Raw genomic sequence first — 25733 nt, 5'->3', positions numbered from 1 at the left:
AAGGGCAGCTGCTTTTGAGCGTCTATTTCCCTTCCCTCCTCCCATCCCCAGCTCAGGCTGCTTTGCCTCCTGAGAAACTGGAGAGGGGCTTTGCCGGAGTGAAAGGGGGCAGAAGGAGAGAAGGAAAAAAGTTAATAATTCTGCACAGACAGTCTATCGGAGATGTTAAGGAAAGAGAGTGATCTCAGCTGGGCTTCCCCTCAGTGCGTCATGCTTTTCAGCTCCTTTCATGCGAACTTCTCACCACCCCCCCATTCCTGCCATTCTTTAGCCCCCGAGTCTCTCTCTCTCTTTCTCTCTCCTTTTTTTTCCCTCTCTCCACCTCTCCACACATTTCTATCTTTTGTTTTTATTTCCCCCCCTGCTGTTTTCCTTGATAGAAATCTCACTCATGCATTTCCCTTCCGGATTTCTATTGGGTTATTTTGTCCTCTCTTTCTCTGCGCCTTGGTCCCCTTTTCTTTCTCTGCCTCTTGTCCCAGAGTAAAACAGCCGCCTCCCCGCTGGGTCAGGATGACAGTGCCGTTAGCTTTCCCAGTGCCAGCCCTTCCCACATCTGTGCAGCTTTTGTCCCGGGGCAGAGGGGGATTTGGAATGGTCGGTTGGCAGCGCCAGGGAGACTGATGTAAAAATGAGATCCAAAAAAGGGGGGAAAGGGAATTAGGAGGAGGGCGTGAGATGGTTTAAGAGAAGCACAAGCGAAAATAAAATAAAGAAGTAAAGGGCACAGCTTGGGCTGTGTGTGAGTTGGGACATTCCAGCTTCAGAGATAGGCAAGAAAGAAAGAAACGAATGAATCCTGGTACCACGTTGTGCTGCTAATCGATTAACCCCCGTATCTGTCCCTTATGTATGACAGGGATGGAGCTGGGGAACCCCCATGAAATGCTTTATTTGGGACAGCATCCAGGAAAGCACCCTTCACGGAATGTACCTGGCACCTCCATAGGTCTGTGCTCACAGGCTTCCCTCTCAGTCCTCAGAGCTCAGCTCCTTTGTCCTAGCCTTGCTGTTTCTTCCTGCTTCAGACCAGTTTTCCTTCACCAATGGCTTCACATCTCTTCAGACCCACCCTGCCCAGCTTCTTCTCCCTCTCAGCAAATATTCTGACTTCTCTCCATTCTTCCTCCTACTGCTCTAACACCTTTTTCCGTTCTCTTCCACTTACCAGGGCAACTACCTCTGTGCCCAATGCAGCCAGCCTGGTCACCCTGTTCCACCTTTGCATCACAACCTTGTCCCATCCATGAACAGAAATAATAGTTTACTTGGCAACATCTTTTCCAACATGCTGCAGGTCATTTCTTCTTACCTATCACTGGGACGTGGCATTGCAGCAAGCCATGGAGAATTGCCTCTATTTTTGAGATAACATGATTTTCTTTTCTCCTGGGAGATGTAAAGAAGTCTTTTTGTTCATCTGTTAAGTTTTTTCTTTTTCTTTTTAGTTTCTCAGCCATTTTTTTTTCCCCTCTCAAAGAGGGGCCCTGCTTAGCCCCCTGTATCCTTTTTCATGCTTTTGGAAGCTCAGAGGTCATGAGTGATTCTTCTTTTTGATGGGGAGGATTGAACACATAACTGCCAAGTGAGGAGATGAGGATGTGTGGTGGTAGAGTCAGAGTGCTGTGCTTTAGAAATTGATAGTGGCTAATGACTTTGGAGAACTGCCATGATAGGTATGCAATGTCCTGTTCACAGGGGACTAAGCATGATACTTTTTTGACCACCTCTTTTTCATGATGACAAAATCTTCAGGAGCTGAGGTAGCCAGCTGCCCCAGTGATACTGCATGTGCATGTTGTAAAAGGAAGGAGGGAGAGACAGGCTGCTCTGATCCATTTTTACATGCATTCAGAGTGAATGGAGTGTAGAAATGTTGTGTGTAAGCCTTTGTAAGCAAGTAGTGTGAAATTCCTCAGTTTCAGGTGCGAGTTGCTGTAAGCTCTTGAGAACTCTTGAATTTCAAAGTCAAAGTGTGCTGAAGAGAAATATTCATGCACAGGAAGGAAAATTCCTGTAAAGTTTCACTGTTCCCCTTGCTAACTGCCCCATACCATCTGGCACTATGCTCCAGAGCAGTGGAGAGGAGAATAATAAGCCAGATTGCAAAAGGGAAAGTTTTTCTCGTTTCAAATGCTATCTAGATCCTAGCCTTTCCATATCACTGTAATTCAGTGATGGAATTTGCTGCTATAAACATCTGCCTGTGGTGAATATCAAGCACAAAAGAACATTAGCATAAATGCATTATTTTGTCCTACTTAACAGAAATCTTTTCTGTTTTTCTTAATCTTACTTTCCTGATCATTGCTAACCAGTAGAGTACAGGATTTGCATATCAATATAAAGACTGCTGGGAATATTCCACCCTGATCTACATTCTGTATAACGCTATTAAATGGAGTAGCACAGGGATGTCATTCAGGGTGGAATTTGGCTAATTTCAACTTCCTGATGACATTTTCCCTCTAGTACTAACAATAGATTTTAACTTGCGATATATCAGGGTTTCCAGTATATCAGCATTTTCAATGCACTGTATTTATGTGAACCACTTAATTGAGCAAGGTGAAGAGAAAATAAACTCCATGAATATTCATTCCCAGTATAATTTAGAGGCAGCAACTCCCTGGTGCTGACGCTCCAGCAGTGACTCTGCATTCAGAATTTTGCTAGTGCAAGGGCTTGCACAAGCAAATATTACCTTGAAGTTTGGCATATTTGTGCAAATCGAGCTTTCAGTTGGCTGCTTTTATATATTTGGAACTGGAGTCTTCCCCTGGTAGTTGTACTCCTTAAGTCATGCAGACCACAGCTATATGACATACCTGACTGTCTTTTGCAGGTCCATCTGAACTGCTGGACATGACAGACAGTGAAACGTAAGTACAGCCTATCCTGCCCTTCACATTATGTGCCTTGCCCTAAAAGGTTTCTATTGTTTTTCAAGTGCAAGCTTTCAAATAAAAAAAAGCTTGTAAAATGGCACATCTTTTAAAAAACAAACAGACAAAGTCACCCTCAAATCCAGACAAGCACCTCATATGTGGTTTTCTGCCCTAAAACAAATGTTTCTTGAACTCCAAAAAGGACTTTCTCTTGGTTGCTTCCTATGTCTCCTTAATTTTTCTCGAGTCAAGTCCTGTATTGGCCTTCGATGTTTCCAGAATCCAGTTATGGAGGAAACAACCTGAAGGGTAAATTCCAGAAATCAGGAAATTACTTTTCTTACTCCATGCCTTTTCTTCAGTCCTTTCTTGATTCATCCAAAGTGCTCTGCCTTAGCTGTCCCAAGTGGCCACAACCTGTGCAGTTGAAGATGTATCTCAAGTAGTTAGAACTTTGGTCCCCTCTGTTATTATCAAGAAGAAGACTTTACTTTCAGGTTACCAACTGCTCTATGTCTTGTTATATAATCAAGGTGTCACAAAGAGTATATAAGGAAAGCATGAATAATCCTGGGTAGCATATGGAGTATATGGGAAGGAAAAGCAGCCTTTCTCATAGGGGTTAAACCTATCATTCCCCATCCCACAGTGCCCTCCTCTGCTAACGGAGAATGTCACAAAGCTTCTGCACAAGGTGCATGTGTGCAGTCCAGGGGTGATGGGGTATGGATAGAATATCTGTTGCTCTTCATCCAGTAGCACAGCACAAACCCTGGAACAAAGTGGAAGTGAATATGGTGTGAGTGGTGTGAGGGCTTCCCTTTACAAAGGTCCCTCTACTGCTAACTCTTGAAAAGGGAGTAACTGGCAACATGAATTTGTCTTTTGATCCTTGGGGTGAAATCAGATAGAATGGTGTTCCAAATGTGGTTCTCATGCAGCAGGGGCAGATTCATTACGAGGTTGCCTATTAATATCTCAACTTGCCCCGTTGTGGATTGAGGCAGAAATTGCTTTATGCACTCTTTCTTATTGGGTAGGTGGGTGCAAGATTTGTCCTGCTACGCATATTTCTTGTCATTTGTTGTTTGGAAGTTATTTAATGGCCCTATTTGTTGGACACTAGTATTAAGGACATCTTTTCAACCCACTCAAAGCATACTTTCCTCTTCTCCCAAGGAGTATATCTAGATGGAATATAAAAAGATTTCTTTAACCTCAGTACTACAGTCAGGCTCAGAATTCTAGCCCCAGTCTGAGTGAGGAGCTTTGCAATAAATCTGCTCCCACTATGCAGCCCTCTTTTTTGAGAAGCATGCATTCAAGCTTCCCCAGTAGCTTGCCAGTTCAGCAGTGGAAAACAAAAAAATGGCTCTTGCTCTCATATATCCAAGAGAGCAGGGTATCAGAACCAGGACAAGTGCACCAGTCATGGCTTTGATGGGCAGGATTTTTCTAGGATGTGTCCAAGAATGAGGCTGAGGAAAAAAATTGCAGAAAGAAACGAACAGTGTTGCTGGTTTTCCTGCTGTGAAATGAGAAGGTGGCTAGTTTGCTTTTGCAGCAGTTAGCAGATCTCTGGTGGATGGATGGGAATGTGACATTCGGTCCTTTGAATACATAAAACCTGTGCACATTTCTTTCCTGCCCCTCAGAACTTCTTCGTCTGCTATTTGTGCATTGCAGGCTTTCTTACTGAGTCAAAGGATGTAGATGCTCAGGGAGTGAGTGCACAAGTCTACCTCTGCCAGGAAGAGGGAACTTTGCAGAAACACAGCATCCTTCTCTCTCTGTCCTCTGCACCTCATACTTCATAAATGTACTTTGGTGCGATGTGTCTCACTGCTGGTTTCTGTACTTTGGTCTAGGGGTGAGACAGCATTACATAAGGCAGCCTGCCAGCGCCATCGTGCCGTCTGCCAGCTCCTGGTGGACGCGGGAGCCTCTCTGAGAAAGACGGACTCCAAGGTAACCCAGCCCCATCAACCAGTTATAAAATCCTGCAGCCAAGCGAGACCGATCAGCATCCGTCCCTGCTGTGTGCATGATTGAGGCTTCCTCGTCTGTGCCAAAAGCAGCTCCTTTTTAAACAAGTTATTTTTATTTAGAAAACTGTATTGATTTAAACAAGTACAAGAGGCTTCAGTTCATTCCCCAACATGGGTCATCTTCACTATAGTGAGAGCTTGGCCTCAAACTGTTTGGTGCTTTGGGTGTGAATGAAGCATCTCCATGGCACAGCATCCTCCTCCTCCTGTGTGGTCAAAAGAGAGACCTGTGGGCAAGGACCACCCGGGGGAGCCTTGGTTTGTGATTGCATAGCGTCTGTGAGGCTTGATTATTGTGGCTGACTTGCTTTGTGAAGATGGCTAACCATTTTCATTTGCCCTTGCTTGCCCCTATGCTTACTGATGTGACACTAACCACAACCCTCTCTTGGTGAATGCTTGGCTGAGAAAGAAGCCTGGGCAAAATTAAACCCTAGGAATACTCTGCCAATACAACAAACTGATCACTTGGGAACATGATCCTGAAGCTGCTCCTCTGGCATTTCTGAACATAGGCATGCTGTGGTCAGCAGCTGAAAGGTGGTTGGGTCTTTGGGTTCCAGTGTCAGAAGCACCTTTGCTGCAGCAAGACAATTAAAACAATTCCTGCCACATTATGCTCCATAGATAGCCTATAAAGGGGGCAGAGATCACCTCTTTTTTCAAATGAGAGTACTGTACATTGCAAAAGATAACTTCTACAACAGCTGAAATCCAGACAAGTGGCTTCTGACTTGTTAATCTTTATCTGTCCAGAAATCCAAGAAGCAGGAGAGTTTTTGGGGAGATACTTTAATGTGCTTCCAGTATTTCTTTTGTAGGTTAGGATAAAGACTTGTGGTCCGATGTAACAGTAGTCATAAGATAGCTCAGATAACAGAGTAGCCAAATTGATGCACTGAAATTTATTTGTACTTAAGATAGAATGAGACTTGTTAAACTCACCTCAATTGTTGGACGTCTCTGCACATCCTTTTGCAAAGCATGTAGTCTGTGAAGTGCACTTTTCAAGTGTGAGCTACAGTACTGTGCATCATATTCATTCACATAGGGATTGTGGCCCTACAATGAAAAATCAGTTCCTTCCAGCATGTGAGCCTTTCTGTGTGATGTATCACATAGCATGTCCTTGAAGAACTGCATGACTTGTCCTAAATCACAGAAGGACTTTGAAAATATTCAGAATCTCGTGACAGTGATAGAAAAACTTGACTTAATGCCAACTTGTACAACAAATAATTAAATTCATCAAATTTGCTTCTGTCCTTCCTGTAGTAATTTCTCTGGGTCATGCTTTTGTCTGTTCTTTTAAATAAGTCAGCATAAGACTTTCTCTTCATGTTTCTTTATTATAGGGTAAGACTCCTCGTGACAGGGCTCAGCAAGCTGGTGACCCAGATCTGGCCTCCTACCTGGAGAGTCGACAAAACTATCAAATGGTTTCCCATGAGGATCTGGAGACAGCAGTCTGATGTCTGAAAGCGTAAAAGAGGATCCTTGGAAATCGCAAGGCTGCACCTGAGGCACTCGGGCATCGCTTGAGGAGGAAGCTGATGGAATCAAAGTGTCTCTCACTCTCATGGAAAATATCTGAGGACATGCCACCAGTTTCTAAGGGCTACTGAGTCTTGCCACGGAACGGTTAGGTTCCATAAGTTAGCCCATGATGGATAAGGCGGGACACTCAAAGGTCTGTGGAATCCATGGGCCACGGAAATTTACCTTTATTGCTTCCAGCAAGTAGCATGAACTTCTCCCATGTTCATCTGTACAATTTATTTAAAAAAAAAAAAAAAAGAAAGGAGGAAAGAGAAAAGAGGGTGCGGGGGAATCAAACTAACTGGGACATTAAAACACCCGACCAGGCCCTCTTCCATCTCTACAGTTTCCTGCATTCCTTTTATTCTCCTATTCCCTTCACTTGTCATCAGTTAAATAGTACCTGTTATCTCTGTGTTAAGTCTTCACAAATGGTCAGGCAGTAGCAAAAAATTTTAGGAGCTCTGGATGCCCTTAGGAAAACCCTAATGTTTTTACTGGTTGCGTTCCCTTGCCAACCTCCTGGAAGCTGCATCCTCGGTGCTTAGTCACTGAGGAGTTTTCTCACTTTTGGAGGGGACTCTGCCTATTGTCTTTTTTTCCCAGGGTGTGGGGCACAGTTAGACTTACAGCAGTAACAAAACCTAACCTCTGCGTTGTCGCTGGGTATACAATTATGGTATACTCATGAGACAGCCATTTGAATGGAAAGGGGTTATATGGGATACACCACATTGTATGGCAGAGCAGAAAGTTGCCAGTAAGGTTTCTCACACCACCATTGCGCGCATAATGACCAGTCCAGTTGGTTTCAGGCCAGTCTAAAAAGTGATAGCTATTTTTTACTTTTGAAAAGGTGGGTTTTACACTGGGGAGAGATCTGGGCAAGACAAAGGGGGGTTCTGATGGACTGACTTATGGACCCAGTCCCCTTTATGTTACAGCCAGAGGTAGGGAGGAGACTTCGAACATTAGCGGTCAGCCCAGGCTTGCTGCCATCAACAAACAAATGAGTACTGCCCCAGTCACATTGGGAACAGGAAAACCCTCTTTAGCTGAACCTGTGAGCTCTCCGATTCCCCAAGGGAACAATGTTTCAGAGAGGCTGTCCCACTGCAGAAGGACAAGCAGCAGCTGTGTGCCTCATTACCCACTCTAAGCTTGGAAATGTAAAGTTGCTTAGCTGCTGTAAAGGCCAGCTGTGTCTTCTGTACTCGTCTGTTCTCTGTGTTACCTCAAAGATTATAACCACAAAAGAAAAGAACGCAAACACACATACACACAGGCATGCACAAAATGTTCACTTTTAGGTTTTCAGTCACTACAGATAAATCAGATGCCAGAAATAGCAGAGCTTCCACTTCATCTGACCGGTTCCCATGAAGATGCTCACAGCCCACTTTTGGCACATTTCTTGCAATAGATTTTTGAATTTTGCTTTGTTGTTTATTTTGAAAGATCCACTGGTGTTTGATTTTACACACCTTGCTAGGTGTAGGTCTCTAGTAGATGGTGATTATTTGGATTACATGCAGTTTGGAAACCATAAAAATAACTCAGGTCACTATTCAGATAAGTTTTTCTTCCTTGGTAGAAGTTGTGGAAATGAAATGAATGCAATTGTTTTCTTTCTCTTATTCTTTTTTTTTTTTTCTTTTTTTTTTTTTTTTAAACAGGACTGATTGTTGTGGCAGAGAGGGAGGAGATGAAAAATATATATTTTATTTTTTTTCTGTTTTCAAAAGTTCATTTGATATGAGCAAAGTATTTCTTTAGTATTTCTTCCTCTGGAAGGAAACTAATATATATTTGTAATCTATAGACCAATGGTGACATGAAATGTATTTTGTCTTATTTTCTGTCCTTACCATTCTTATTTAAAAAATAAAATATGAAAGCCAAATTCCTTCCCTTGATAATCATCTAGGAGCTCGTGGCAAAGGTCAGTATGCGTATATATTAGAACAAAATTTGGCAACTGTTAAAATAAAAAAAAAAATCAGAGTATGATTTTGTTGCATGTGAAGTTTCCACAAGGAAGACCCTCATGCTATGGTTTCATGGTAAGCCTTGCATCGCTTCCCAACTGTGAGGAAAGACGTTGCTGTAATATTTCTATATATTTGATGAAAAATAAGAATTATATTAGTATAAGTTTTATCTTTTTGCTTTGTCTTACTGAAATGAGAAACGGAGGAAGCTTCAATGACACCAGGGGCTGGGTTCTGTCCTGTGCTGAGGCCAGACTGATGCAGAGGACGATCAGTGAGCCTGTTACAGGTCCCTGGACCTTTAGTCCCATGGAGCAGTTGGAGCAGCAAAGGCTTGCTCTAATCACTGGTAGCTTCCAGAGGCCACATGTGAATTATGGTGAGGGAGCTGGGTCTGGTCCCTCTCTGTTCCCAATGGTCCTCCCCTCGGTGAGACATCCCCTGTGCCCAGGGAGTGGCTGCAGCAGGGGCTGGCTCTGGAGCAGCTTGGCAGGACAGGCAGATTTCCTGAGCTCCTTTGTGCCATTCGAACTGCTCAAAGGAGCTTAGAACACATGAGAGAGTCTGGCTTGCCTTTTTCTCTGGCAGCTGGAGTACGATGCTATGATCAGAGCGAGCCTGTTGTGCCTCTGGAAACCTGCCCGCGCTGCGTACTCAATAGGAGGCAGTTAGAGTAGGATGAAAATAAACCCCAGCACTGGATATAGGACAGGAGCTGGCTGTATGTAGTGCCTTTGATATTCAAGGTGTCCCAAAGCACTGCACACATAATGTGTTAGTTACTGGAGCTGTATTGTATTTGTAGATAACAGAGTATATATGTTGTTTTCTGAAATGGCTCACACATGGCGAGGGATACCAGAAGTTGGTTCACTGAGGGAAGGCTTTATAGGCCAGGAAGCTGCAGGGTTATTCCTTACCCCTCTTCAAGTGCTATGGGACTCTTGATTTTGGACAGCCACCAGAAGCAGACAGACTCTGCAGCAGTTAAAGTTGACACGTACGTATTGAACCTCTGGAGAACTCGGGGTCTAGCTTTGTACAGCACATTGTGCCTGCAACTGTGCAGGGCCCACATTTCAGAGTGCAGCTGGGAACCCACGTAAATTACATATAAATATTTTGATTTACTAAAAGTGTTTATCTGTGGCTGTGTCTATTTATGTGTGTACATGACTATATATATGTATATTTATAAATATCAGTATGCATATATATAGACTCACACACACATATGCACACAGACTTTTGGAACTGTGCTATTTGAATGACAAAATACCTAGGGATGCTCAGCTACTGGGGTTGCCGGACTGAAGAAATGTCGTTTTCCATTTAATTTGTTGTTAAAGGGGACCCTTTTCAGCAGAACTGAGGAGCTCCTGAATTGTTCCATTGTACTGGTTTTACTATCTCATTTTGGAGTTAAATGGAGGGAAAGAAAATATTTCTAATGTTGATAAAATAAACTTACTTTTGTTATTTAATAGCATCAGTTACTTTTATTATGTAATGTTTCAATGCTAGAAATATCTTTATGTGTTATCCAAGACATGATGATGTCATACATTTCTCACTAATTATAGCATCCCTCAATACTGAGAGATGTGAGGCTGAGTGACTTATATAAGACAGGAGCTCAAGGCAAATTTTGCTCATTACAAAATGGGCGTCACACTCCAGTGGCTCTTTCACCATTTCATGTGATGGCTTGTCTATGTTTTAGCACGTTCAGACGTTTGTGGATGTTTTTACTGACACCTGTCACCTTTGCTTTTCCCCAGCAGCAACAGAATTGCTCAGTCTCAATTCATGGTGCTGTAGCCTGGAATTCGGACTACGTGAAATGTTCCCTGCTGCATGAGGACTGTCAGATAGAAGCACCATAGACATAAAGAAAATAGAACAAAATCCATGTTTTGTTGCCATTGATCTTCCCAGTAATATTTGCAAACGCGACCTGTTGTCGATGAATAGATGGGGCACGTGGTTTTTCTGTCGGTGTGGCAGTGGGAGGTTTGTTTGAGCAGTATTTAATGACCTCTTTTGCTCATTTTTGTCTTGGCTGTGATAGTGACACATGTGGTAGTGGAAGTCACTAACACACAGCTTCACATAGAAAGTGGCTATTTTCCTTTCACCCATCCCAGATGCCTCCTGTGGTGTGTGCCTGTGTGTTGACCCTTCCAGTATATCAAAAGCATGTTGAGATGATCTGATTTTGGGCAAAAGCTATGAAATGGGGAAGGTACACTGGCAGCCTTAAGTTGCTGGGGGTTTAATGGTACTCAAGAGATGTATGGACGTGCTGGGAATTTGGATGCCTTGAAAACACTCCAAGGACAGCTCTGTCCTTGCACTCAATGTACTGCAAGAAGGAAGCAGTTCCTCATGCTGGTTCGAGGTCTGTCATTTTCTTTCCCCCACTTTTTGCTCCTTTTGCACCAGATTAAGATCCATAGAGATATATTTTATAAGAATGGCGTTTAAGCTTTTGTATGAGCCCTCCTACGATGTTGAAAGTAATATTTCTATCGCTATTATACCTATTATTTTCCGTTCCTCAGACATTACTTCCTGCCTTTATTTTCCTCACTGAATCTGAGCCAAAGAGACATTGGGCTATTCTCTTCCTAGTTATTCTAAAGCATCAAATGAGAACATCTTCAGTTGTTTCAGCAGCCCTGGACAGAGCTTATCACAAACCTGTGTTTCTGGGTACCTGTGAAGCTCTAGGGTGCAGTGTTACAGGGTTCACTGTGGTACTCATCTTTTCATTTTGCTTTCTTAACAACAATGTAGGCAACTATTTTTCTTAGTAATGGGATAGCTACAGCTTTAAAATCCTATGAGCTGCCTGCCAAAATCCGTTGACTGCAATGGCGACTCGGTAATGTGCTAAAAGTGACTTGCTACCCTACTGATGATGACCAGAATTTAATGTGGAGGATGTGTCTCAAGCTTCAGTGCTTTAACAACCTTTGGAAGGGCAGGATGCAGCTCGTGGCTGCACTGTGGAAATGCCTCACCCAGCCCTGCATCCAGCACTTGTGGCAAACGGAATATATAGAGGGGTCGGGTTGTCTCAGCCTTTGCTGAGGAGTTACTGGTACAGAATGAGCAGCTCGGCACTTGGCTTGGGCTGCCTAAGAGTAGGCCAAGTACGTGGGCAGTTTCTCGCTTCTAATTCTATTTGGAATATTGCTTGGGAGGGATGGATTACCCAGTGGTCAAAGCAGTGACCATGGCTAAGTGTACTCCAAGTTATGCCGTGGCACCATGCTTCTCCAGACTGCTTACCTGAGATCCTCTGTAGGTACCAGAGCCTGTGGGCCCCCCTTTCCCTCCCCAGCAGGTTTGCAGCACCACTGCCCGTGGCGATGCCCACAGAGACTTATGCTCTCTCATCCCCTGTACATGTGCACTGGAGCAATGCCCCCTGCCTTGGCCAAAGGATTTCCTGGCCACGTATGGTGCCGTTCCTGCAAAAGGGGAAAATTCCCTCCCTCGGGCCTTGATCCCACCAGTAAATTCATTACATTTGACTTCAGTGATTAGGCAGGCTTAGAGCTGAATAACCTTACTGTATTCAGCCATCAGAGTGCATCTTGTCTCCTGCCTTATTTATAAGGTGCCACATTCCAGTCTCAGCTGCAGTTTCTTGTTTCTCAGACTGCTTTTTTTCTTCTTTTTTTTTTTTAAGAAAAAAAAAAGACAATCTATCCTATGCAGTACACATGTATCTAGTTACTCAGGGAGTGGGGAAGACTTGCAGCTTGTTTTAAAAACTTCTCACTCACTCACAGCACATGACAACTTCTAGAGTCTAAGCAGAGGAATGCCTTGCAACAAAAAGAGTTGTTTCAACATGAACACATCTATAATTCAGGAAATAATTTTATGCTTAGCCCTTTAAAAGCAGTCAGTTTATGCTCCTGCATCCCCTACATGGAGGAGATTTTGGGAATCTAAGGCAGCAGTGATTACCTTGACACACACACTGTATGTGTATGATTATCCAAGAAAGAAGGTGAATATCTAAAAAAGCAAAAGACATACTTTCTTCAGAAATTTGTTTCTATTATTTTGCCTCTATCCACTAGCAACAGAGCCCTGTTGGGAATGGTATTTCAGAGTTCACTTGTATGTTAATAGCTCCAGCATTTGTATACAAAGTACATAGAAGCTGTAGCATTTTGGCATGCAAGAAATAAGCACTACTTAGTTTAGCAATATAGTACTACACATGTAATTGCTTCATCTAGAGCCAGCCTCCTTTTGCTGGCAAAGTGTAACACCTGGCTCTTCAATTAGTCCCTGTCTAGGAGGCTGCCTGATGTGTAACCTACCACTCAGCAAAGTGCGCACGGTGGCAATCCAGTGCTCCGTTATGACAAGTGCTTCAGCAATTATCTGACTACTAATGCATGAACCACAGTAGCAACTAATTTCTTAATGTTACACTTTATTTTAATGAGAAAAATGGCCTCCTGGTTCCAACTGCCTTAATGACCTTCAATTATCGCTTTTTCCTCAGCCTGTGGCCAAGTAGAGGGAGAAGGAATCCAGGTCCTGTCTTTGGAGCTGCAGGAACCAGTTAGGTTTGTAGGTATGGAGAAGCTCAAGAAGCTCTTGAGCTTGACGCAGCAGACATGAGTGATTTCTACTTGGCTAATTAGGCTCTAATAGATAGTCCCACTTTTCTAGTGATTTTTGTTTCCCCCATATGACAGTCACATAAAAAATGAAAGAAGGCAAAATTAGAAAAGCAAAACTAAGCTGGCTCCGGGAATGGGGACCCTAGAGAATGGTTTCCATAAGTATAGCTATTTTCTGCTCAGGGTGTTGCAATGCCAGCTACTGAATGTCACTGTGGTGAGTATTTACATACCACAATTAGAGATACCCCCTTTTAATAAAACAAAACAGGTGCATTTCTTCTTCAAGTTCACTGCTCCCAATACTTATGTCATCCATCCAGAGGGATCACCACACTGGCTGGTGGGGCACACCCTTCTATTTGCAAATCTTGGGGCTTTACAAAATGAGACGAGCAATGACACCTCTGCCTGCTCCTTAGCCATACCACAAGTTTTACTTCCAAACGGATGGAAACAACGCCACATCAAAAGCAATGATTACTATAGGTGACAAAGCAAATAGCTGTCTTCCCTCTCCTGTCCCTCACTTCAGCCCTTTTCCCACGACCAGGGTGTCTTTTCTTGATCAGAATGGAAAAACTGTTGTTGATGTTGCTTGTTTTAAGAGGAGATGAGTGCAGTTGTGAGTTGTTTTCTCCTGTGGTTTTTGCTGCTATTGTAATAGTGTCCTTGTCTCCATGGCATGTGGGAGCAGTAAATTCATGTCAAAGCTTTGAAAAAAGTGAGCTTGCTGGCAGCTAATGGCAGGAAGGACATGGAACATAATTTTACTTAAATTTGATTTTAAATAATCTTGAATGCTCTTTGCTTTTCCTTCCCATTTTTTTTTTGCGTTGTCCTTTTCAGATCTTCCTCACTGAAGTCTTGATTCTTCAATGACCTCTTTTTTTCTCTAGCTCATGCTACCTTCGTTTTTGATTGGAATGGTCAAAATCCTTCTCATGTGTTTGCCTCTGGGACAATTCTGCTTGACTACAACAAGCAGGCCAACACAGGCGGTTGGATCTTCTCTGACCGTGCCCAGCCATAGGTAGGGAATGTTGAAATTCGGCTGTAGTAGGGGTGAGTTGGACATGCAGCTCTAAAGGCACCTCTGAGGGTAGCTGTAGTGTCTCAGGAATAAGCAGACAAGAAGCATGATGGACTTGGATATTTCACCTGAGGGATGAGAGGTTGAATTCGACATTTTTAGACTTAGTTTTAATATCACTAGGAAAAAAAAAAAAATTTTTCCTTTTTTTGGTCTATCCTCATGTTCTATCCCTTTGAGATCTTCATGTAAAATATTCTTTGCCTGGGCAAATGTGATTGTGTTTGCTCCGCGACATGCTTGCGAGAAGTGGCAGCTTCTTCCAAGTGGTGAGCAAATGTTCTGGTCTCTCATGCAAAATGGTTGGCCCTGCTACCGTACAGTTTTCTGCTCAGCACATCTCTCAGAAAAATCACAGGAAAATGGCCGAGTCTTATCAGGTTTTTTGTTCCGTTCACATGTCACTGCAGAGCGATTCCTCTCCATCTGCCTCCTTTGATCACGCAACAGCTTTGAGAGAAAAGAAAATAAGTGGCTGAGCCTTCAAAGCACTAAGCAGCTCTTGGGAGCTTTGTCTCTCTCGAGCTTACTGCTGCACCTCACAGATCTGGGCAAAGGGAAAAGGGGGGATGCTTTATGCGCAGAAAGATCCAACTACTGCCTTACTGGCAAAAGTAACATCTCTTTGGAGGCTACCTATTCCAGATGCTCCGGTATGTGCCCGGCAGAGTGTAATAGGAGCTGCCTTCCTTTCTTAAGGGCTCTTGCATGTTCTTTTTATTAAATGTGTTTCTCTTCCTGGTGCCGGGGAAGGGGGCAGCCCCAAGATCCCCAGGCGATTCCTGTCTGCTGCCTCTCACGGCAGCTAGTGTGGCACTGCCCTTTGCAATGGGTGCCATCTAGCTGCCCTCATGCTATGGGTTGCATATGCTCTATCTCCTGTGACTCTGTTGGAAAATGAAATAATTAAGGGTTAAAATCTCTTTCCAAATGGTCTTGGGATGTGCCAGCCTTGGCCGCTGGCCCATCAGGGTGCATTGGGGAGAGGAATGTGGAATATGACTGCCAGCCTTTCTCTGTAGAAATCGTCGCAAGGTGAAACGCGCTTTCACAGTGGGAAGTGAAGGTTATTTTCCTTCTGCCCATATTATTTTGTGCTCTAAACCCTGTGCCAGTCATTTTGGATGCAGCCAGCTCTTTGGAAGCGGGAGGCTTTTGAAAGATTTTGGGAAGTCTAGCCAATGATATAGCTGAGGATTCATGTTCTGCGTCTCCCACACAAACCTTCTGGCAGCCCATGGAGGTTTCAGTGTCCTCTCTGAGTCAGTAAGCAGAACATTTTGCTACAAACTACAGTCCTTCCTTTGTGCCGCTGTTACTGCCACTCTGCTTCTGCACAGCTTTTAGGACAGCTATGGCTTTACAGCCTTTCACTGGGAAAAACCAGGATGCATTGTGGGGAAACATGATTCTCCTTCGAATGCAAATACTCATCAAGCTGCAAGTGTGTGCTAATGAAAATGCAGTGCACATAAGGACTTGAACCTGGTTTATGAGACTGTCACTGCTAGCTCAGTGGGATTTATTCTGAGCAAGAACTGACCTGTTCTTTTATTGCAAAACATAAAGGTTATGCAAAAAACAATCACTACATTTAATGATATGCTTCTTTCTTATGAAAGTCTGACTTTGCAAGTCTAACTGTGTGTCACATGGTTGTGTCACAGAATAAGGAAAGCAGTTGCTGTGTCTTATAATTTATTATCACATCTCACTGGAGGTACTGTGGGCAAAGGGGTAGAGCAGAAGGCAGCAAATCAAGGGGCTGAGGTTTTATTCCTGCCAGTGTCATTGAGTCAGTTTGGGTAAGTCATTTTTTTAACCTTCCTGTGCATCAGTTTCCTTATCTGTAAAATGGGGACAATATAATGTCCCCGTACACAGACAAGTAAGGTGCTTTGTGTTGTAAGGCCAAAAGCTGCTGTACATTAGCTATTTATGAGTTTTTAGTTGTGCCTTGTAATGTTACTGTTATATAGTATCCTGCTTGTTTTGGAACCGTTTTTTGGAGGACAATGGGAGTAGCCCTGTCCCATGCTTTTTAGTTGAGGTGGCTTAAACTGAGATAGCAAAGAGTGCTGCAGGATAGCAACTTTCTAATGAGCTAGTTTGCACTGCTTATGCCTGATTTCCATGTTTGAGCTACCTTGTTTTAAGATTTTTAACTCAGGTGATATTTTTAGTCAATGAAAGCATTCAGGTGATTGCCCTCCCTCCAGAGGATAATATTTTGCTGAATTTTAGAGCAGTTGTATTCCATCATATTGAGTTAATTGAGCACAGAGTGTTTCATTTGGGAAAGCCTGTCTCAGAAATACCTTTTTCTGTCACCTCTCTTCTGATATTGAGGAATCACAGTATTTTGTCCAAGAGCTCAGAAATCACCACTTGAGTTTGTTGATGTTAAAGGTTTCTGGGGAACAAACCCAAACATCTGAGGGAGCAGACTCTGGTCTTCACGTTAGTGTCTTCTCTGGCACCTTGGCAAGCGAGAGATGAAAATTGATAAAGAATGAGGATAACAGTTAGCAAAGACTCAGGGAAATAGAAGTGTCTCCTGTAAAAAGGAACAAGGCTAAGAAGGGGTTGTCATGTAGGATGGTGATGAACAGGCATATGATGGGAAGGCTGAGTTTCCATCAGGCTGCATAGTGGATATTCCCTGGCTGCTTCCTGGAGGTGGTGGAGGAAGGATAAAGGACAGATCCTGATATCCTCTGCACTGAATTCAGTCCAGGTGAACCAAGGTGTGCTAGAGGTCAGAATCTGGACCACTCCATAATATGTTTAGTGCCCTTGGTAAAGCAGTAAAGCCAAATAACAAATGCGCATAATCAGCCAGCATTTCATGGGCATCCAGAGTTCCAGTATTTGTACATATCCTATTATCTGAACCCACATCTGTTCCAGGAGTTGTAATAACATCACAAAGGGCTCTTTTATGCTGCCTGACCCCATGCATAATGCCCTGGAGCTGTGCATCATGAGGCTGCCAGCTGGCAAAAGGAATCCCAGGCATGCAGCAGCACCCACAAAACGAAGCTGTGTGTTTAACAGAGAATCAGGGTCCAGGTAATCAGCAGTGAAGAAGGAAGCAGGAAGGGGGAGGGGGTTTTTGTAACAAAGTAAGAAAGTATTTTCTTCCTTGATTTTCTTGCATTTCCTCTTTATACAAAGTATCTCCATCACTGTGTTGCTAAACAGGGGAGATTTTAAACTGGGGGAAGGAGGAAATCTGTATACAGTGAAAGAGCTGGTTGCGGTTCCTTTTGGACAATTTTTCTGTATTGTGACTTGTGTGGAAATGTACAGAATAAAAGTGAAGAAGCGCACGCCTTGGCTGGGCTGAGTTTCCTTGTGTTATTTGCCAGTGGGGCTGGGTTGTTGCTTCTGGCAGAGGGCTAAGACTGGTGTGACTCGAAAGCTGTGAAGAGCCAGGGGGAGTGGAGGAAAGAGATGCAAGGGTCAAAATTCTGCGTGTGTGTGTGTGGCAGGGCAGGGCAGGGATGGGAAAGGAGTGTTAGGCCTCTGGATAAGCCAGCTTCAAACTCATGGTAATTAAAAAGGTTAATGATACCTGTAATATTTCCAGGGAAACTTTCTTGGTCCCTCAGTACACTCAGATTGTCAGCACAGCATTCAGGGTGTGCAGCAGAGATCCAGCAGAGATTAGCAGAACTGTAATGTAGGCATGTAGGTCACCTCCGGGTCTCAGCTACACATCCCAGGAGTGTTTCTCCAACGCATTCTCTGATTCACCCCCCAATTATCTTAGGTTCTTAGTTTAGCACTGTTTTAGACTAACCCATGGGCATATAATGGCTCTGTTTGTTTCTGACCAGCTGTGTGTGACTGAAGAAATTTCTGTCATGGTCATTGCTTACTTTCTTGTCTTCAGCAGCTGCCCTCCCTGCCCCACTCAGGAGCTTCTGCACCACTTCTGACACAAATTTTCGTGGCCTCTCTCCCATGCAAGTTGATATTTCCTAATGGTTCCCTTGCCTTTGCTCTCTCATCCTGAAATCATATTTCTGAATCGTTTTGTGATGTTTCCTTTGCCCTGTCTCTCTGGGACAGTGCTGGCCACAAAAATACCTCCCTCGCACATGGTTTTGGCTCTCTCCTCTACTCCGAGCCCTTTGATGCTCACCGCTGCTGCCAGCAGCCAGCTGTGTGCTTGTCTCTTTTAAAGGATATCTTAAGCCCCCTTTTCCTGCTGTCTCAGACAGCCTGAGTATATTATTATTAATAATAATCATGCTAAAAAGACTGAATGTTCCTCCTGCACAGGGCTGGCCAGAATGTAACCTAGTCTTGAGTTACTCTAGGCCTTTCTGCACAGTGAGAAAGCACTACCAAGCACAGCTTTGATGGTCAGAAGCACTGCGGTACAAAGCACAAACTCCTCTGGGGTCCTTCACAGTCAAAAGCTGCACCAAATGTCTGCCAGCTGCTCTCTGGGAATGTCTGTGGAGAAGAGATGCTTTTTGATGTGCTCAGAGCAACATCTGGAGGTGTTCCACCACCTGCCGGCAGAGCTGCTTGGTAGTGAGTTTAAAAAAAATGAGAGTACAACTTTACATCCTACCAATTTTGCACCCAAAATTCTTGAAGGTGTGTGGCCTTGCACATGTGTGTAGCTCTGAAAAGAGTCCAGCTATTGCTTTGCTCATCCATTGTAATTTGCCCTTGTTCCCCGTCATTTCAGCTATGTTAGCTGCTTCAGGGCTGATTTCCAGCCAACTGAGCCTAGAAAAATCTTTCATAAAGCTGTTGTGATTCATATATGTACTTATATATATACACATATATCTTTCTCATAGGCTAATACAATTTCTTAAGTGGAGAATTCCCTTTTTCATGCAACCTTTCTTTACATATGAAATGTAATAACTTTTAACTGTTTCTTTAAAAAGCTAATCCTTTCATAGTAGGAATGTAGCTGCAATGAAAAAAAAAAATCCATTTGTGGGAGAAAAAAAAAGAATACTGACAGGAATCATTTGCTTTTAAAAAAACAACTCAGAAAACCCCTGCAGTTTCACTGCAGCCAAGTGACTTCAGTATTTCCCTGCAGTTAAACTGTCGTTCTCTCTCTCAAGGGATCTTTCAAACTAGGTAGTGATGCTTGTAAGAGATATTTCCAAGGCTGTTAAGTTTAAAAATAGGTAAAGATTGGAAGCGGTCCCATAATTTCAAGGTGTTGGGTCTCATGTTTTTCATGGTCAAGGGTTCATATTGATACATGAGAATTGTATTTGCAACCATATTCGTTCACAGCAGGCATGCAACAGGAGCAGCAAAGCTTCAGAACTGCTCCTTCTCTTCTTCTGCCCCATCTGTCTATAATCATAAGTGGTGTTAGGGATGTTCAAGTGTATGTGTCTGCGTGTGTGTTTATCAGGAACTTTTTATGTGAACATGGAGCTAAAGTATGAGTGTGCCAACTGCATGGATCCTGCTGCTCTCATTCAGTACGGCAAGCAATCCCACAGGTAGGAAGGTGAACTGACCCTGAAAAATAAAGATTTTGTGTCCCATGGGTATGAAACAGGAACTGCCTGCTGGGATTTAAACTCAAATGGACAATCTGTAGCATAATATGAAGCCAGATGAAGCACTGCCTGGTTAATATCTGTAATCAAGTTGTTATCTAATCAGGGAGCTAATAAAAATCAGTAGCACTAACTGTCAGAAGAACTTTTGACTGCAGTCTTGTCTGTTCTGCATTTGTCACTAAAGAACCTTGTGGCTTGGCAAGAAACTGCCCAGGGCAATTCACTCTCATTTGAGAGGTTTGGACTTTGGGATGCAGTGTTCTGCAGAAGTTAGAATAAAGCAGAAAACTTCTCATCAAAGGGTGGGTGTAGGTCAACTCAGGTGGGTTTTCTGTTATGCTGGACAAAAGGTGGAGGGTACGTAGTAGTTGGAGGCTTTCTTGATGGTTGGTTTTTTTAATAGAAAAATGAAGAGGACGTTTAAAAATTAAATAGTAAGATTAAAAAAATATCTCTGAATGGTATTCTGGATCCTGAAGCCTCATCCAGCCTGAACGACCATGAGTCAAACAATGCTGTCAGGTGATACAGACTAGTGTTTAGCGTCTAGAATTTGGAGGTTTGCTGCTGATATAACTAGCCAGCAGGCTGAGGATGGTCTTTGCTAGAAATAGGGTGTGATTACCTGCCTGCTTCTGTTAATGTGTGTATGTGTCAAATTTATTTGCTGACAGAACAGATGATATTCTAACAAGCTCTGGTCTTTCTCATTCCATTTACGAATATATATTTAGCTTCAGGAGTACATGTGTTTTGCTAATGGATCTCGGTATCATCCCTGAAGTAGGTAATATTGGGATGCAAGGCGCCATATAAATATAGGGGTCATTATTCTGGCTCTTCACTCTTTTTCCTTGTTTCTCACTTCTGCCTTTTACCAAATGTAAGGTGAAAGGGCAGATATAATCATTTGTGATTAGTTGAATAAGACAATTGCAGAATAAGGGGTCACTGGATAACTAACTGTTTCTCGGTACAACAGCGCTATTAAAAGTTCTCCATAGTCTTTTCAGTCATTTAAGCTTTTCCAACTTAATTTTTAGTTTGTGTGACCTAATGTTGCAGTGAGGGCCTGAATTTTAGGGATATTTGCACAGATATGACTGGAATTAATGTTATGTTATGGTAAACCAATGAACAGCTTGTAGGTTGCAGATTGAAGCTTGTAGATTGAAATGTCCCATAATACAAAACCATGCGAGCGGTATTGTCTGTAGCTGCATGCTTGCATGATTCCAGAAGTTACCCTGAAATTCTTACACTGGATTTCCTGTCAAGCTGAACTGTACTTGTAGTGCCCATCTTTAAAAATGTGAGCTCCACCTGGGAGACCTAGTTGTGTATTGCAGTGCTTTGCAGATCATTTGGGGTTTTTTTCCCCTTTAATGATGAAGGAAGTTAGATCTGTATCCAGAAGTTAAGCATGTGTGTGCATATGTGGGGGAAAGAGAATAAGGGCTAAGGTCTAATTAGGATTATGAGGCACTGTTTGATTTGGATTATTAATACCCTCCAATCTTCTCATGGTTAAGATTTTTTTTTTTTTTCCCAAAAGCTTCCATAATTTTCTGTATTCTGATTTTGAAATGCCAGCAATACAGTATCTGGATTATCCTTTTATTTTCTTTCTTTTTTTTTTTTTTTTTAAATTAACAAACACTGATATTAATCTTTCCAGAATACAGATTCTAAATTGCAGCCTTTTTCAGTGTCTTGACTCAGTCATCCAAAAGAAGAAGACATCTGTAAAAATTATGATATATAAACAGAGGCCTTGAAGTCAAAGACTTGGGAACGGTGGATGATTCAGGAACACCATTGCTATTGGCCAAAGGTAATTTTTATGCTTTAGATTCTTCCTTGTTACTTGTTTCTTGGGGAGATGAAGCTTTTTGATGTCAGAAATGAACTTTCTGCTGCCAGACTGTAATGCTTATTTGTAATTGTTTCAGATCTGCACTTTTGTCTTACCCAGACATATTGAACCTTCCTGTTGTTGCTTCACTTCTTTCCTAACCAATATGAGAGTTTTTGGTGGCTCTTTGACATGTATCTGCACTAGATCACAGAAACAATGCAAGGAAATAAAACCAGGTGGCTATGGGATTCCTTCGGACACAAAACAAGAGATGTTTTTTCTACTTATGTGGAGTAGAACCCTTTGGTTCTGCAGTCACAGCATTTAGTCAACACTTGATGGATTGTTTTACGGGGAGGGGAGATGGATGCTGCAAATTCAGTATATTCTCTGGTGGCTGTTTACTCACAGGAATTGTGTGCAACATCCTCTTCTGCTAGGCACAGCAGAGCTCCTTAATTGCAGGGGGTAAGTTTTTTGCTCAAGTGCTGTGGTTTGGGCTGGGCTGGGCACTAAATGAGCAAAAGATGCTCTCTTTAACCCCTCTCCTTCAAAGAGGGAGACAGAATAACAGGGAGAGAGACACTTATGGGTTGAAAAGAAATGAAACTAATGAAATATTGATAAGATAATAATATTAATAAGAAAATAATGGAACATATGCAATATATACAAAATCATTACCAAGCTCCCATCATGTCACTGGCAGGCACTGGGAAAGTCTCACAATGGACTCAGCAATGGATGGAAAATGGTTTCCAGAATGTGTGGATGAGGATCAAAGGCAGATGAACAGAGCCCTCCTCAGATGTTGAACATTGAGAAAAGAAACTGACCCCTTTGACCCATTAGCTTTTATACTGAGCATGATGCAGATGGGATGGAATACCCCATTTGTCAGTTTTGGGTCACCTGTCCTGTCCACTTCTCCTCACAGGTGTGACCCCTCTACACTTGTCCACTTCTGACTCTCAGACAGGGCATATAACAAATTGAGCTGGCCTTGGCTGTTACAGCAATAAGTATAAGAAGGAACCTCTCTGCATACCATTTCTTGGTATTAACTATAAACATCAGACCTTATCTGCTAGAAGCAGATACTGAAAAATATGCTGTTAATTTCAGAGAGCGCAGTTAGTTAGAAGAGACTCAACTGAAAAGTGAAATTACTGAAAAGATAATTGGTTCTGTTTTACCTCAAACCAGGTTTCCAGGTCTGCCACTTCTGGGAGACTTACTCAAAGCATTTCTAAGTCAGAAAATCTCTTGTTACTCTACCCACAGTTATCTTGGGGGGAAGGAAGGGACTTGCTCTTACTGAGTGACTGATTGCCTTCACAAATTGTCTTTGCTGTTCCTAGATATCTCACATCAGACAAATGCTTAACTGCACCTCCTGTTTAGTGTGAGAGATATGTTATGGCTCACCAACTGTACACAGATCTATGAGTCTGATGAACCCAAGATGGATGTGGGAGTCACCATGGGTAACCTCCCCTGAGAAGGCTCTAGGAACTGTAGAAAGCGGTCTGGATCCCAAAGCTGCAGTTTGGCAATGTGCAGATTTTGATGACAAACCTATCTGCTTACAAACCTATCTGAAGTTCTACTGCTGTGAAATACAAACACGGGCCAATTTGGTTTGGTGAGAACTTCTGGTCCAACCCCACACTCCAACCAGGGTCAACTTTGAAGTTAGGTTAAAGTGCTCAGTGTCAGATCCTTGCGTTTAGAACCATTATTTGGGTCTTATCAAGGCCTTTCTTCGGTTTATATAAAAACAAAAAGAATGAAAAAAGTACTTGCTGTCAGGAACTAGGAGGATAAATAGACAAATGGACTGTTATTGCCCACACTTTGGTAATATGAGGCAACACAAAAAGTATGTGACTTGTGAAGTCAGGGACCGAACACAGCACAGGCCCCCAAAGATAAGTTTCTTTCACTTACCCAAAGGCACCCAGGAAATAACTGTTAGAACAGAGCTGCAAGTCCCCTGGCTCCCACTACGTTAGCATCACATCTGGCAAATTTTATTGTGCTATGTGTCTCCTATTGAATTTTGTAGTTTCTCCAGTCTCTCTTGTGCTGAGGGTTGTTTCATGAACTTATGCACTTTGCTTTGAGTTGTTGGGTTTTTTTGTCCCCTGAAGCTAAAAGCTGCATCCCTATTGTGCAGAAAATAGGAAACAGATTTGTTCTTCTCAAATGTGTTGGGCCTTTAAATGGAAACTGGGAGGAGAAGGAGGGGACAGCCTGCAGCCCTGCCACATTCTTTCCATTGATACACATGACACCAGGCAAAAGTCTGATTTTGAGCCCCTAAAACAATAGATATGGAAATGTTTTCTCTTTTGTTTTGTTTTTCTTCTGTCCCTTTTAAAGTGAGCATAGTGTTGAAAAGCACTGCATAGCCTAGTCTAGGGCTCATGTCCTCTGTTAGTCCATAGAATAAGACAGAGTTGCTTACCCTACAAGTTCAAATACCAGTGTACTGGCCAACAACAACAACAAAATGGTTTTATCTCAGTGTGAACTAAGTGTAACAGTTAAAAAATGATCTGCTCCAGGGTACAGCTGTGTTCATGCTTACTTAATTGTGGCCATGGAGAAGCAGTGTGCTTGACTGGAAGAAAGAAATGCAATTTCCAGGCAAGCAGGTAAGTAATTCCTCATCTTCCTGCCACAAGGGTATGAGGTGTAGGTTCATATGCAGGTGTCGTGCCATAGATACAGTTCAGCAATCTGACTCAGGCCTCAACCACCACTGTCTTTCAGTCATTTTCTTGTCATCATATTCTTGTGTAACCATGAAATAACGGAGTTTAATGAGGTCTGGTGCAGCCACAAGACAAAAGAACAAGCTGGGCTACTGCTGTTTCTCGTGCGATTGGAGCAGGCATAATGCATGGACTGAAACTCTGGTGGCAGAGAGTGTCCAGTTTGTGTCCTACACGTACACACACACAGGCAAGCTAGGATCTAGAGCTTGAACTTGGATTCAACATTTATTTCACTTACTAATAAAAAGGAAAAAAAAAAGGGTCAATCCTGGATTTAGCTTGTCTTAACCATCAGTTTTACCACCAGTATACAGCAGGCAATAATATTGATGAAGCTTTCAGTTCTCAGATGAAATGTGCTACAGCTATTAATAACAATTGAATAAAACTAATTATACTTAAGGTAGAGCCACTGCTCTAAGCCTTTTTTCATTTGCCTCAACCTTTCAAACTCATATTCCTGAAATAAATATGCCCATTCTTAGTTGTCACTCTGAAGTATTAATTACCACCACAAAAAACTGCTCTCCGCCACAAAGAAACAAACCTTGAGCAGAAGGGACTAATTTAATCTGCTTTATATGTTAATTAAGCAAATGCTTTTCAGAGGTTATAAAGCCATATTTGGAATAAGAATGGTGGTCAAAAAGAGCAGTTCAGTCTTGTCCCAAGTCTTAAGTATTGATGAGATGTAAGAAACAAGACTTCTTCAAACTGAAGGACATTTGGTTAATGACTTTTACAGTTGTGAATGTTAAAGTTTTCACAATGTTGGTGAAATAATTCTGTACACAGGGAACAGGAAATCACTTTCCATTTTCTTTAATTTGTCTTCATTTTTTTAGACAGCCTAAGCTGAACAGTGGTCTGGATTCTGAAGTGGTTCCAGATTCGATGCTCTTCCTTTTCTCAACTGTCCCAAATAACGAAGCACCTGAAAGTTGAAACGGTATTGTTGGCCTTTCTCAAATTCTGTTCAATAATCTTAGTGGGTAAGATTTGAATTTTGAAAAGCTGTAATCACAGGAGAGTTTGAATCAATAACTGTTTTGTGACATCTTGAGTGATAGCTTGATGTTCAGTGAATCTGCGTACCTGTAATCTTGAAGTTTTCTGAACACACTGTTATCGCAGCCTGTGAAGGTGTAAATTTCAATGGATTTACCTGTCGTACTTTTTTTTTTTTTCTTTAATAACAGTTAACCCAGCACAACTTGCCTTAAGCCCTCTTTCTAGATCAATTCTTCTAGCAAAGTGCTCGGTAATTTTTCTGTCTCACTCAGGCAGCTGGCTTATTATGTTACTGGGGAAAATCACAGG

The 25733-nt window shown here is 42.5% G+C and overlaps 1 protein-coding gene across 5 annotated transcripts in view; it reads left to right on the top strand.

The window, feature by feature from the left end:
* The window catches only part of DGKI (diacylglycerol kinase, iota), a 228070-nt gene extending 210524 nt beyond the window's left edge, over nucleotides 1–17546 (top strand). For 4 of the 5 annotated variants that reach the window (XM_014937447.1, XM_014937446.1, XM_014937444.1 and 1 more), the window contains 3 exons: nucleotides 2846–2882; nucleotides 4757–4856; nucleotides 6292–6408. In XM_014937447.1, coding sequence (XP_014792933.1) covers nucleotides 2846–2882; nucleotides 4757–4856; nucleotides 6292–6408 — 254 coding nt within the window. Of the gene's footprint in view, nucleotides 1–2845; nucleotides 2883–4756; nucleotides 4857–6291 lie in introns of all 5 variants that reach the window. The other variant, XM_014937443.1, reaches the window with a different exon arrangement.
* Nucleotides 17547–25733: the final 8187 nt, after the last annotated feature.

The sequence above is a fragment of the Calidris pugnax genome, unplaced genomic scaffold (genome assembly GCF_001431845.1).
Source record: "Calidris pugnax isolate Ruff unplaced genomic scaffold, ASM143184v1 scaffold1, whole genome shotgun sequence".
Lineage (NCBI taxonomy): Eukaryota > Metazoa > Chordata > Aves > Charadriiformes > Scolopacidae > Calidris > Calidris pugnax.
Note: the sequence above shows the minus strand (reverse complement) of the source record. Positions and strands in the feature narration are given on the sequence as shown.